Consider the following 14,475-nt stretch of genomic DNA (forward strand, 5'->3'; position numbering starts at 1 on the left):
GATCACTCTACCTTCTCATCGAAATCAAATTTCAATATGTCAAAATTGGGTTATACCGCCGATGTTTGATGAAGAAGATGATGGTGAGGGAGAAAATACTTATCATATTTTTGTCCATGAGATCGAAATGGAGGATTGGCGTCATCTCATCATTGATTACCTTAATCATGGGAAGTTACCAGAAGATTCTAAGAAAAGGGTTGATATACGTCGTCGAGCGCCACGTTTCATTTACTACAAAGGGACGCTTTACCGAAGGTCATTCGATGGGGTGTTCCTACGATGTCTTAGGGAAGATGAGGCCATGCAAGCAATGGAGGAGGCTCACTCTGGGATATGTGGTGCTCACCAGTCTGGCCCGAAATTGCACTTTCGCATTAAAAGAATGGGATACTACTGGCCAACAATGGCGAAGGACTGCATTGACTTTGCTAGGAGATGCCAAGCATGTCAATTCCATGGCAATTTCATTCATCAACCTCCGGAACCATTGCACCCAACTGTAGCTTCTTGGCCGCTCGATGCTTGGGGTTTGGATATAGTTGGACCACTTCCAAAATCTTCTGGCGGACACATTTTTATTTTGGCGACGACAGATTATTTTTCAAAGTAGGCTGAAGCGGTTCCTCTAAGAGAGGTTAAAAAGGAAAATATAGTGGATTTTATTCGCTTGCACATCATTTATCGGTATGGAGTCCCGCGTTATATCATCACCGATAATGGTAAACCTTTTTGCAGTGTAGCAATGAACAAGTTTTGCGAAAAGTTTCATTTCAAACAATACAATTCATCCATGTACTACGCTGCCGCAAATGGACTCGCTGAAACATTCAACAAGACCTTATGTAATCTGTTGAAGAAAATTGTGGATAAATCGAGAAGGGATTGGCATCTTCAAATTGGAGAAGCACTTTGGGCATACCGAACTACTTTTCGAACTCCCACGCAAGCAACCCAATACGCACTTGTTTACGGTGTTGAAACTGTTCTTCCACTTGAGTGTCAAATACCTTCGCTAAGAATTGCGATCCAAGAAGGGTTCAGTGAAGAAAATAATGTCCGTTTTCGCCTCGAGGAGTTAGAAGCACTCGACGAAAAGAGATTGGAAACCCAGCAACGGATTGAGTGTTATCAAGCCCGTCTTTCAAAAGCATTTAATAAACATGTCCGGCCACGCTCTTTCCAAATTGGAGATTTAGTACTTGCTGTTCGGAGACTGATCATTCTCACTCATGGCGGACAAAGAAAGTTTACTCCTAAATGGGATGGTCCATATGTCGTTCGAGAAGTATATACAAATGGCTCATACAAGTTGGTTGCTGAAAATGGATTAAGGGTTGGCCCCATCAATGGCAAGTACCTAAAAAGGTACTATGCGTAATCGAAACCACGAGATGCTCCTGGCCCGCATGAGCTAAAACTGTGGATGACAACCACCAATAGTGTAGTATGTGGTTAAACTGCTGAAGCACTCCACCAAGTCTAAGGTGGTAAACAAATAGATACTCCTGACCCGCATGAGATTAAAATGTGAACGGCAGGAATTACGTGTGATTTGATTCCTTTGTTGGGATACGTAAGCAGTTTGGAGGGCAACTTCTAAGTTCAGTTACACCACTCCAAATCAAATTCTTGTCCCTTGCAAAAAAAAATTTTCTCTTTCAAAAAAAAAATAATAAATAAAATGCTCCATTTGAGTTCTTTTCTCTTTAAAAAAAAAACAAGAGATAAGAAACGAGAAGCGTTTTATTATTAAAAAAAAAACTCATTACATAAAAAAAATGAATGACAAAAGCATTCAGGAAAAAGAAGAACATGGTGGAAAGCCTAAATATCAAATTTGTATTCTACTACAGCTACTTGATATGATTCAAGTGCAGACTTCATGTCCTCAAGTTCCTTCACAGCGTCATCAGTCAGGATGCTGGTATGTTCAATGGAAGATAGCTCATCATGCGCTTGGGTTATTTCGGCCTGGATCTCTTTGAAGGTCTCATGCTTTTGATCGATAGTTGAGCTGATTTCCAGGCTTTGTTTCTCCAAACTGATGAGTTCCTGTTCCAGAACCTTTTTGCTGTCTTCAATGGACTGCAACTTTTCTTCAAGACTTTGCAAATGACGAGTTAGTTCCTCTCCCTTTGCCTTAACTCTCTCGAGTTGGACGGTCACTTTGGAAAGGAGTTCTGCATGTGTTTCTTTGCTCATCCTTTCCCACGATGAAAATGCCAGAACATCATAAGCCTCCGCCTTGGCAAACAATTCCATCAAGTGGTATTTTAAAGGGAGACCATTGTTGGGGTCCGTTTTTGTGATTTCTGTAATGATTTCCTCTGCACACTCTTTTAAAGAAGAGATCTGCTCAATTGGAGTGTCAAGAATCTGTTCGCGAAAATCCATCCACAAACTCTGCAAGTACTTTCTTCGATGTGCCTGGATCAACTTTTGGCCATGAAATTCTGAAACCAGTATTACCTTGGGCCTTTTTCGGGTTTCGTGTGAACTAGTCAACTCCTTCTTATGCATCGACGGGGGTATCTCCATTGGGGGCAAATTGTTGTGGGGTACTGATAGCTAATTCGTCACTTTTGTTGTTTGAAATTATATCATTAGCTTCGAGTTCGGGTGCTGAGTTGTTACCAATGCCTTCTTGACGAAATTCAAGGAACGGGGGTTGAAGAAATTTTAATTAAATTTTTGCAAAAAAAGGGGGGGAAATTGAGAGATAATTACCTTAAGTGGCAACACTCCAACCGACGGGGGTGTAAAGGAGACCTCTTCCAAATCAGAAGATGTCCTCTTCTTTGATCTGTTCCAATAACGGTCTTGACTACTACTACCGCTCGCCAACGAATGGGCTCCTCCTTGGGTAAATCTGATGCCCTGAACTTAAGTCCCTTCCTTTTCTACAGCCTCGATAGAATCACAATCGTCCACCATTTCAATTTCGATATCTTCTTCTGTGCGATTCACGGATGAGGATTTTGAAACTTTGGGCGGCGTCTTCTTCGTTGGAATCACTGGTTGTGCCTCTTTAATGGCCTGTCGGGAGTCCTTGGAAGACTTATTTTTTGTGGCAATATTTTTTGAGGGACTGCCAGTAATTTTATTCTTTCGCGAGGTGGATGAGGCAAGACCCGTTACAATCTCTATAGCTCCATTATGATGTCCTAACTCATTAGCGGAGGTAATCTTACCCTTTTTCGATGATTGCTGAGGGATCTTAACGGTGAATTTAAAGGAAATTGAAGAGACACTATTTGACCGAGTGGACCACCAGGCGTCATAGTCTTTTGTGATCAATGGATGCTTCCTGTGCGTGGGTATCGTCATCCGAGACCGTGTCTACGTTCGAACTGAGGAATCCCATAGTTGAATAGTCTCACCCAAAGTATACGTGTGAGTGAACTCTTTCAAGTTGTTGGGATGTCCTGACAGAAATCGAATTGTCTGCTGAACCTGCAAGGATTATATTTCTCAATGATGAAAGTATTGTCCTTACGTAGAGTTAAATGGCAAGAGCGTTGACTAATGAAGTAGCTCGTAAGTCTTGATGATAGGGATCCGTCATCGATCAACGCCTTTTCTTCATTCTCAGTCTAGCACAATTTAGGAAGCATCAAAGGATTCACTTCTTTGAAGATTTTCTCAGCTTCCAATTGGCCATAAAATATTGCCATTTTCTCACCACTAAATCTTGTCATGCGCGCGTAGTGGCTACTCACTTGATGATTTTCATAATATACATCGAAGTATTGGCCAATCCAAGCATAGACGTAATGGATTGAAAAAGTTACCCCACATTCTCCAAGGTTAAGGGCGTGGACGATCTCCCTCAACCCATGATATATGCTCGCAAGGACGGGAATTGCAAGGTAAAATCTTTTCCTTGTAGCCATTAAGCATGCAACCTTGAAGACATTTGGGTGAATACGATCGACCTTTTTGCTTGGCAAAAGGAACTTGCAAATCCAACATGCTATGAATGCCGTAATATAGGTTTCCTTTCTTAGAGACCCTGGGATACCCAGGGTGTCAAAAGGGGCATTGAAGTCATTCGCATCGGCAAGGTCGTAAGGCTCCACGCTTCGAGAAGGGTTGTAAGTCATTTTTGGTTTAGATGTGGTCTTCTTTCTATTCGCTCTATTCGGAGGAGCCCTATACCTAGCCTCTCCTTTGAACCAGAAGCGAATCCAGTCCTTCATCTATACCCTTTGATCATTCGTCCAAAGGTGGTAGTAGGCGGAAAAGAGGTGCCTGCAACTCTCGGGGAGAAGTGGCTTCCCTTCTTTGTCACGGATGAGGAGCTCCCGCGCCGAAGGAACAACTTCATCGAAAAATGTGCCATCGTTCGAAAGGCCACCAAGTCGATAAAGGTCCCAAAATGTGATGGACAACTCCCCAACGGGCGTATGGAGTGTGTTCGTCGAGGGACACCAATATTTGAAGAAGGCTTGCAAGATATTTTCACAGCGGTCGTAGGAGTATCTCGACGCGTAGACAGCTTCAAATATGCCAGCGCGTGTGAGTATGTCTTTATACCTTCCAAGCATGTCCTCAACTCACTCCCAATAATGGGAGGTGAAGCACGCCTCACCGAAGAAGGACGAGGGGGTTTTCCATGTAGCTTTGTCAACATTGAATCCCACGAACGGAAGCATGAATTTGGCTATTTCTGGATCTCCATTGTGAAGTGACGAATTTAATACGACCACTTCTTCTTCCCTCGAGATAGTGGAGAAAGTCGACGGTGCCACCACTTCCTTAATCCACTTGCTAGTCCAATTTTCAAGATGAAAGCATCCTTCGAGGGGTATAAAGGATTCAGCGAGCGGGCCGATTGCTGGTTTGTAAACATGTAGTGACAAGCTCTTTGATTGAATTCCTCCCCGTTTATCCGTCAGTGAAATATGCGGCAGTGGTACGGCGTAGTCCCTAAGTTGCATGATTGCTGGAATTTTGAAAAAGAAAGTATTAGACGATAAAGGGAATTTCTTACAAAATTTCGATAATTAAATTACCTAATCGGTGGCTCTCTTCAAATCCCCGAAATTGTTTCAAGCTCCTTTTCAGGCACGAGATGGGGTATCTACAAAAGAGCAAGTTAGTAAAATTGAGATATTGACATGGGCTGGAGAAAAAAAAAAGGGTCAGAGTTCTAGCAAAAAGAGTGTCAGGATCAAGCGCTTACCATTGCACCAAAAGCTATAGCTTTTAGCGAAGGCGCAACTTTATTTCCTTAACCACAATGGCAGCGCAAATCACCGTACCACGCTCGGCCAGCATGAGGGGCTGCACCCCTGGGTGCCACGGGCTGGGCGGTTAGTCCCTTCGAGCCGGGATCTGAGGAATGTTGCTGATTAGGCCAACAATCCCTCCCCCAGCAACAGCCAGGGAGACTCGAACCCGCAACCTCGCTCTGATACCACTTGTCAGGATCAAGCGCTTACCATTGCACCAAAAGCTATAGATTTTAGCGAAGGCGCAACTTTATTTCCTTAACCACAATGGCAGCGCAAAGCACCGTACCACGCTCGGCCAGCATGAGGGGCTGCACCCCTGGGTGCCACGGGTTGGGCGGTTAGTCCCTTCGAGCCGGGATCTGAGGAATGTTGCTGATTAGGCCAACAAAGAGGGGGAAAATTTTTGCTCAAATATCATATTTGGGTATTATCCTAATAGATGAGCAAAAAAAAAAAACAAAAACAAAACAAAAAAACAACAAAACAACAAAAAAAAACCAAAAAAAGATAGTACGAAAATTGAGATTAAATTTTCAACCCCAAGGAATAGCTCAAACAATAATATTTTGAGCCAATCCTCATTCTCAAATAATATTTAAAGGGCATCTCAAATAATATTTTTGGTCAATCGTCATTCGGCCAATTTTTATCTTCCAGCCGAGACCCGAGCTTCATTCTTAAATGATATTTTGAGAATTTATTTGGTAAAGTCGTGGGGGCTCTAAGCATCTCAATTGACTAAAGTTTCTTGTAATAGTTGAATATTGCCAGTAAAAAAAAAAAAAGAGAGAGATGAAGTCGCAAGTACCTGCGGCAACTTGACGATGCAGCTGAAGAAACAAATAAAACTCGTTCAAGAGTTTGTGACCTAGGGATGGCTATTTGCAGGGTGGAGTTCGATGTGAATCCGAGTCAAAAAGAAAGTCTCCGTCCGTGGGAACTCGGGAAGTCGATTCCTCGTCGGGATGACTTTACTGAGCCGAAATGGATTTGTCAAGAGCCTCATGGAAATCAGATGCTTGAATGCGATGTTTCAGCTGATGGGAGCAGATCAAATATGATGCTAAGTATTGGACTTGGAATAAATGGAAACCATGCCGCAAGATGATTAGAAGGCTATGTTATCCTATTGGTTCAGCACGTAATCTGCGTAAGATGCAAATTTCAAGTACCAATCACATTCGAGACATCAAGGACACATCAACATAAGCATGCCAAGTCCAATGTCGAAGTTCCTTTTAGCAATTAAGTGCTAAAAAGTGAAGCCTCGGGTACTTAATAAACAAAAAAAAAGAGGTATCGGCAGGATGCAAATAGCGGGTGGCATCAATTTGGAGGAAGCAACCGTCAAATATTTCTACACAACCATTCATAGTTCATCAAGATTTACCTAAAGTACAAGGGGCAGACATAATTCATAATGGAAAGTTTCATGCGAGACCAACAAAGACAATAGTTCACATGGTACTTAGCATCTTGCATGGAAGATAAATGTAAAGCACATCGGGTCAGGCGTTCCGGCAACATTGACAAAGAAGATTTTGTCCTTGAATCTATCCATGCATAGACTACAAAATTCGCAATTGTTCCATGCAAAGTAGTAAAAAAAAAAAAGAAAAAAAAGAAATGCAAGCAGGGTGGTAATAAGAGCATCAAGTCATTTATCGGTTAATCCGTATGGGTTCTACTATGTACTCAAGAGGTATATTAGATCACTGCATGAAAGTTGTTTCGGGTGGGATAATACGAGAGCACGCATGGCCATGGATAATTTGAAAGCCCGAGGGATAGTTGTACATAGATAAAAAGGAAAAAAAAAATTTTTGAACTCTAGCAAGGAAGAAATTTATCCATATCTTGCGGAAAGGTAGTGCGTACCTTGGAATAATAGCTCGGCAGCAGTAATGACTAACTTCAAGTTGATTTTATCAGTCGAAGAGGCCAGCAAGGCCAAGCAAAGCAGCAAATAATAGACGGCGGCACTAGACGTAGCAGCGCTCCGGTAACACTAGCGAAAAAAAAAGGAAACGAGGGAGAGTTCGCCTCTGGGTTGTGGGTGAACTAATACCTCAACCATCGAATATATATAGCAGGTGTGCGTCCCCTATTCAAGGAGGATTCTGGTCAAAAGTGTTTTAGTTTGAGACGACAAAGGGCTCATTATTTGCGGCTTAGTGGGTTAGTTCGTCAAGCTGAGGAAGTCGACTAGCAAAAGAAATTGGTTTTAGGCCAGTTTAGTATATTGGGACGAAGAGGGAAGAAAGAGACGTGGAGTTCCGACTCAAGATGGTTTTGCAGAAGAATTGTTCTCGCAATTGACTTCCTCTGCAAGTTCGGTCTCAACATTGGTGTCAGACGGTTCCTTGAATTTCGGATATGTTCAGTGGAGGAGATAATCAGTTAGTCCACAATAATGCAAATCTTGGCTTCAAGAGACCAAATACCACAAGGAATGAAATTGTTGTGAAGTAGCAGACATAAGATGATTCGGCCTCGGGACTTGACCCCATCAGATGATGCATGCAGCCGTGGAACTTGAAAGGCCTTGCATGACAATCTTATGTTGGTTCAAAAAGCCACGACATGCAAAGCCTTAAGTAAATCCATCAGTGGGCTTCATTTCAATAGAAGACACAAGGCTTTGGTATAAAGTAATCCGGCCTCGGGATTGATAGGAGGCATTTCATATTGGAAATTAATTGGTTATATTGATTGGAAATTGAAATCATTAAGGGATACATTGGTGGCATTTCACGTGGGGTTTGGGGCCACTAAATCATTAGACCTTATTCGAAGATCACTAGCCACTAAAGCTCCAAGTTTAGTCTATTTGTGGACTCATTTGGAAATTAATTCCGACCGTGCTCTCAAGAAAAAAATGTCGAAACTTGCTTGTTCAAATCTTGCTCCGATATCCAGCATTCACGAACAAGTTTCGAGGGGGGCATTTGTAGACAATGGAATTTTAATTAAATTCTAAAATTACCATTGGTCTATTAAATATTTTCGTCCAATCGGATATTGCCATATGGCATGTACACTTGAAAAAAATTGGTTATTAAATGGCCAATTATATTTTGCCACGTGTCAATGTGAGGTGTTCCAGATCAATTCGAATTGCAGGGATATTTCCACCAACCAAATCATATCATATCACATACCTATTGGATAAATATCTAAGTATTTATTTCTTATTAAAGGAATAATATTTAGAGTTATTTAATCCAAGTATATCTCTTATATACTGCAATAGCTTGGCCAGTCAAATGGCGCCACGTCACGCGTCCCTACAGGTTTGGCCAATCGAGAAATTAATTATCTCTTTATTAATAAATAAACAATGAAGAGATAATATTTGACTGGTACAGTCTTAATATGACTGCACATCTTGTAAGACAAGTAAAGTGGTACACAAGTCTTCAACATCTACCTCTTGCTATAGTTGTAAATAGGGGTCTCTCAAACCAAATTATACACACACAGATACATAGAGAGACTTCAAGAGGCATCTCATACACGTAAGTATTGAAGTTTCAAGCTACGAAGGGTTGGATCTGCAAACTCTCCAAGTCTTTCGCATATCAAGACTTGAGCCTCCAAATATTTTCGAATTCTTCAAATCTTCCATATCAAGATTTGAAAGAGTCGGTGGTTGATCCAAGAACAAACTGCGAAGCCCTTGGATTGGTGTTCGAGGAGAAGAATCGAAGGAATCTCTCCATAAGTTCGAGAAACTTCCAGAGATTGTACCTACATATTTTTCTAAGTTTATATATCACATATTTGTCGTGTATTTCTTTTTCTTGTCATTTTGCATACTTGAAAAATTTTTATCGCGTACAACAGGTGCTAATGGGAATTATATATCTCATAGATTATTTGAGCACTTACCTATTTATCAATTACAAGATCCTTATCAATATACTAATTTTAATGGAGAAATCCATTTCTCCATAAAATAAGAGAGGCCATAAAAATAGAAATAGAATTAACTGGTAGTCGAAATCCTATTCAACTTCTAGTTTAAAATGAAGGATTTAACGAGACTCTATAAATTATGTTAGGAATTAATTTCTTAGAAACAGTATCTCCTTATTATATAAATATTAACGGTATTCTTGTTACATACAATGATAAAATGTCGAACGAAAATGACAAATCAGTATAGTATTTATAACTTATAAGGATTATAAAACTAAATATTTTGCAACCCATATTGATAGTGGATTAGGAACATGTTTATTTAAACGTACATGCTTTCCACCACAATACCATGTAATTTACCTAATTGAATAGATATCGATATCTCTAGTAATCCTATCCTATAAATTCTGGAATAGCTAAGCCACAAATATTACTTGGCTCATTCCTTATTAAATATGATAGGTTGCATTTTTGTTATTAAATTTGTGATTGTTTTCCCCTTGATATTAGCCAAATATTGTATTAATTGATAGATTCTACTTATATTTGGTTAATAGTACTAATTATAGGAAAGTGGAGCAAAAAGTAGTTAAAGGAGTCAATTTTCCTAAAGATTTCATACGAGTTTGGCGTGAGCGCGTCCAAGTCCTACTGTCAAGTCCTGGAGGCTTGAGATTTTCCTACGTGCAGAGGTTTTCTAGTTTGAGTCGAATTCTGAGCAGATTTTGGCTGAAGATTTAGGAGATATTTTTATTAGTTATAGTATTTAATTAGGAAGCATGGAAAATTGTCTTTTGTAGTTTCGTTTTCCAATTAGGAAAGATGTTTTAATATTCATAGCTAGAATTTAGGAGATAAAAGAGGAAAAGGGTCGGCTAGCTATATATTAGTAGACTAGTACTTCTGAGGAGGAGAAAAATTAGTATTGTGACTCTTTAGATAGGATGATTGACGATTTCTTGTGTTTCTTCCTTGATAGCCTCATGTCCATCGAAATTGTTCAAACTCTTACATTGTGATTTTTCTCAATGATGAATCACTAATTTCCTTTTCTAGTCAAAGGTCAATTTAAAGGCGTTGTTCCAAACTTCTGTGAGATCGAATTGATTTATATTTGTTTCTTTTAATTCATTGGTATTCGTATGTTTTCTGATTTAACTTCTTATGATTATTTTGTTATTTGAATATCACGGGTTTGATATTTGAATTAACCTAATAATCTACTGCCATATTAATTAATTAAATTGATAATTGTTTGATTGGTTGATATTAGTGGTGACTAGTGTGATTGGTCCCATGTTAGGGGAACGTATGATGTAATTTAAATAAATCCTCGTAGTATGTTTGTTGATTAGGGATGATTTTTCTAATTTAAATAAACCCTCGTAGCGTGTTTGTGTGAACCATGTTTGAAAAGTTGTACCTTTGACTAGAGTTATGTCTACTGTTGACTTAATTCTTGTTTAATTTCATGAATAGCTTTTTTTCTTAATTAGTTAATTAGTTGTTCTTAAATTCACCAAAAATTCCCCCATAATTTTAGTCTAAAAAGAAATAAATTTTCTCCAATTCCTGTGGAGACGACTCTACTTATCACCATATGCAAATTTTTATTTTTCTTGACCAGGTTTTTATTATTGTACAGAGTCAACATTTGTAGTCGACATCTGTCAAAATGCCCTCCATTTTATTTCTTTGATACAAGATTGGATATATTATCAGAAAATAAATTTCTTCAATTATTTCATAAAGTTTTATTCGATACTTTACAATCTCAAATACATTTTAAAACCCCTTGTGGCCACTAGATTGTAGTTTCTTATTTTAAACATGCTTATTTCCACAAAATTCCTATTACTTTTCATCCTCGCATAGGTCAGCATCATGATATTGGATATACAGAACATCCAAAAAACTCCTAAAAGGAGTCCTATGTTAAAATTCAAAAGATAATTACATTTAAAACAACTACAGTTAAAAAACATATCTACTATCCTAGAAGACATAAAAGAGAAAATACAATTAAGTTACACAGATAATCCCCTTAAATTTTGGGATGGAAGCCAAGCTTATGCTGAAATAAATCTCAAAGATGAAAATAATATAATTAGAGTTAAGTCCATGAGGTATAATCCAATTGATCGAAATGAATTAAAAATCAAATTAAAAAATTGTTAGAGATACCTTTAATAAGAAAAAGCAGTTCTCCCCATTCGTCACCCACATTTTTGGTAAGAAATCATGCTAAAATAATAAGAAATAAATCTAGAATGGTTGTTTTCTATAAATAGCTAAATAATGAAACCATATTTGATGGATACTTTTACCACATAAAAACTCTCATAAATATGAGTAAAAGAAAGGAAATATATTCTAAAATTGATTGAAAAAGTAGTTTTTCTCAAATAAAAATGCAACCCGGTAGTATCAAATATACAACTTTTAGTACTCCTTAAAGACAATATGAATGGTTAGTCATGCTGATTGGATTAAAAAATGCCCCCCAAATATATCAATGAAAAATGGATAAAATTTTTAAGGATTATCATTTCTTATATATATACATTGATGATATCTTAATAGCATCAAATTCGATAGAATAACATTTAGAGCATTTAAATATATTTTTTGATCTATGTCTAAAACATGGAATAGGATTATAGGAGAAGAAAACAAAAATAGGATTAAAAGAAATTGAATATTTAGGTCTATAAATAAATGGTGAAGGTATAAAAATGCAATAACTTATTTTAGGGAAAAAAAATACTAGTATTTCCTGATAAATTAGAAGATAAAAAATAATTGCAAAATTTTTTAGAAACATTAAATTATGCATCAGATTTTATTTGCAACTTAGCAGACAAAATAAAAGAATTACAAAAATTGCTAAAGAAAAATAATAAATATGAATTCTTCGAAAATCATATAACTCTAGTAAAGAAAATAAAAGAGCAATGCAAGAATATATCATTTTTAATTTTAATCTTACCTTCTAATGAAAATAATCTCATACTAGAAATTGATGTTTTCGAAAAAGTATGGAGTGTAGTTATAAAAACGAAAAATAATCTATTATGTAGATATTAATAAAGAAGTTTTTGAACTTCTTATCAAGCATGTCAAATAAAGCCAAACTACAGTTAGCTTTTTACAATAAAGTTGAATTATTATTATATGACCTATTCAAAAGGGATGAAATAAAAAATCTTCCCTCTTCATAGGGACAAGAAGATTGTTAACAAATTGAGAGATTTGGAATAAATTCTCTTAATAATGGAATATTCTTGAGATCGAATTTTTGCTGAAACTAAACATTTCAAATGATAACCATATTTGATAATATAAATAATGAGCTCTGAATACAATTCTCTTATGAGAGAATTATATAATTTATCAAAAAATGGATACCAATTATATGGATTTCACAGGAATCTATCCCCAAATAAATTGCGTGCGGGGATTTGATAGCAATTTCATCCAAAATTGGTATAATTTTGGAATAATTAATGTTATATATATATATATATGACTGCTCCCAATTTTCCTAAAATTTTCAAAATCCCTAGGTGGATTCAGGGCGGAGTAAAGCATATTTATCAAAATAATCCTACATATTGTCCAAAGACATCTTAATGCTCAAAATTATCCCAACAGGACTAGATTTGGAAAATTCAAATAGATATGATGCCTTTCATCATATCAAAGTTATGAAATTTGATAAGTTGGACATAAAAGGGTTATTCTCAATGGAAGGAATATGAATATTTCTTTGAAGACAAAATACATTATCGAAGGGCTCTTTGGATAAGAAACATTTTGCAAAATCTTGAAAATACTCCCAAGTAAGGTTTTCGGATATATGGAGGAAATGGAGCACTTTTTTCAATAATGACCACCTATGCAGGAAAGACTCCAAAGGCAGCAATATATTATTTAAATTGGAAAATACATTTACTTGACAGTTGTCGAATCAAGTCATCAAGACATTATGCAGGATTAGACAACATAAAAATAACACGTGTTTGACTTGTATGAAAGCGAAAAAAAAAGACAAGGACACCTCATTAAGCAGTCAAAGTATGGAATAAAATATAAGCACTTACATCAGAATGCACTCTCGGAATAGAAAATACTTAATTCAAATCCGCGTAATTCAAGCAAGATAAAGTTCGTGGAAAACACCACTTAAAATCCAATATTGAAATAGCATCTTCTATAAATAAGGAGACAGTCAATGTTTTAAAACCCGGACCGTCAATTGAACCGGTGAGGTGAAAGGGTCGAGATTCAACCGGTCGGACCGGTTCAACCTCGGTTCAATGAATTTTTTTAAAAATAATTTATATAAATATATATATGCACAAAATAAGACATGCAATGGACTAATTTAAAACCTTATATGATGAAAAGTTCACTATTTTTGAATAATTTGAATTTTCAAAAATAAATTATTTAAATTATAAGTTAAAACAAATAAATTTCATCTCAATTTCAATTATATCTACCAAAAAAATCTTAAATCCAACCCAAAAATATCACAATATTTTGAAATTATACAAATTCACGTCTATGAGAATTTGATATTGTGAATTTAAATTTTAATTTACGTCTTTGAGATTTAAAGATTGTAATTTAAAAAAGAAAGTTTAGAGTTCGAAAGAAGTTAAGAGAATTGAAAATAGAAATGCAAACTTGATAAGAAATAAAAAAATGAGATAAAAGTGAGTGGTTGTGGCATTAAATAATTTGGGTTAAAGAAAAATAATTCTTTTTTAACTTTTTCCAATTTAATGGGCAAAAACAAAATTAAAAGATAGAAGAAAATATCAATAAATTAAAACTAATGAGGTTTGATTAAAAATGGAGTGACAAAAGAAAAGATGAGAGAGAAAAGAAAGAGTTGAAGATTAAAAAGAAAGAGTCATGAGAGGATGAGATTTTGTAAGAAAAATGGAAAAATGAAATATAGATGTTTGTTTTATATAAATACGTTATCAAAAAAAGCAAATAAGATGTGATGGTGCAATGGTTACTACATTGGTCTTCTATTACAAAGGTTTTGAGTTCGAATCTTGATAAAAGCATTTTGCAAAAAGTAAAAAAAAAAAAAAGGAAAATTCAAAAACCGGTTTAATCCGGTTCAACACGGTTCACTGGTTTTCCCGATTTTTACCGGGTTTGACCGGTTCTCTGGCAAAGTCAACCAGAGCATAGAACCGGACCGGTGCCATGGCCGGTTCGCGGTTCGACCGGTCGAACCGGCCGGTCCGGTTCGATTTTCAAAACATTGGAGACAGTAGATGAAGAGGGG

General features: G+C 36.8%; 1 protein-coding gene across 1 annotated transcript; it reads left to right on the forward strand.

Annotated features, from left to right (window-relative positions):
• The first annotated feature begins 745 nt into the window (after positions 1–745).
• Positions 746–1,381, forward strand: LOC140035638 (uncharacterized). Its single transcript, XM_072076947.1, has one exon. The coding sequence runs from the start codon at positions 746–748 to the stop codon at positions 1,379–1,381; it is 636 nt and encodes a 211-aa protein (XP_071933048.1).
• The last annotated feature ends 13,094 nt before the right edge of the window (positions 1,382–14,475 follow it).

Source organism: Coffea arabica, chromosome 2c (genome assembly GCF_036785885.1).
Source record: "Coffea arabica cultivar ET-39 chromosome 2c, Coffea Arabica ET-39 HiFi, whole genome shotgun sequence".
NCBI lineage: Eukaryota > Viridiplantae > Streptophyta > Magnoliopsida > Gentianales > Rubiaceae > Coffea > Coffea arabica.

Excerpts from the sequence above, each read along its gene's own strand:
- LOC140035638 (XM_072076947.1), top strand. The coding sequence starts at position 746 with ATGAACAAGTTTTGCGAAAAGTTTCATTTCAAACAATACAATTCATCC.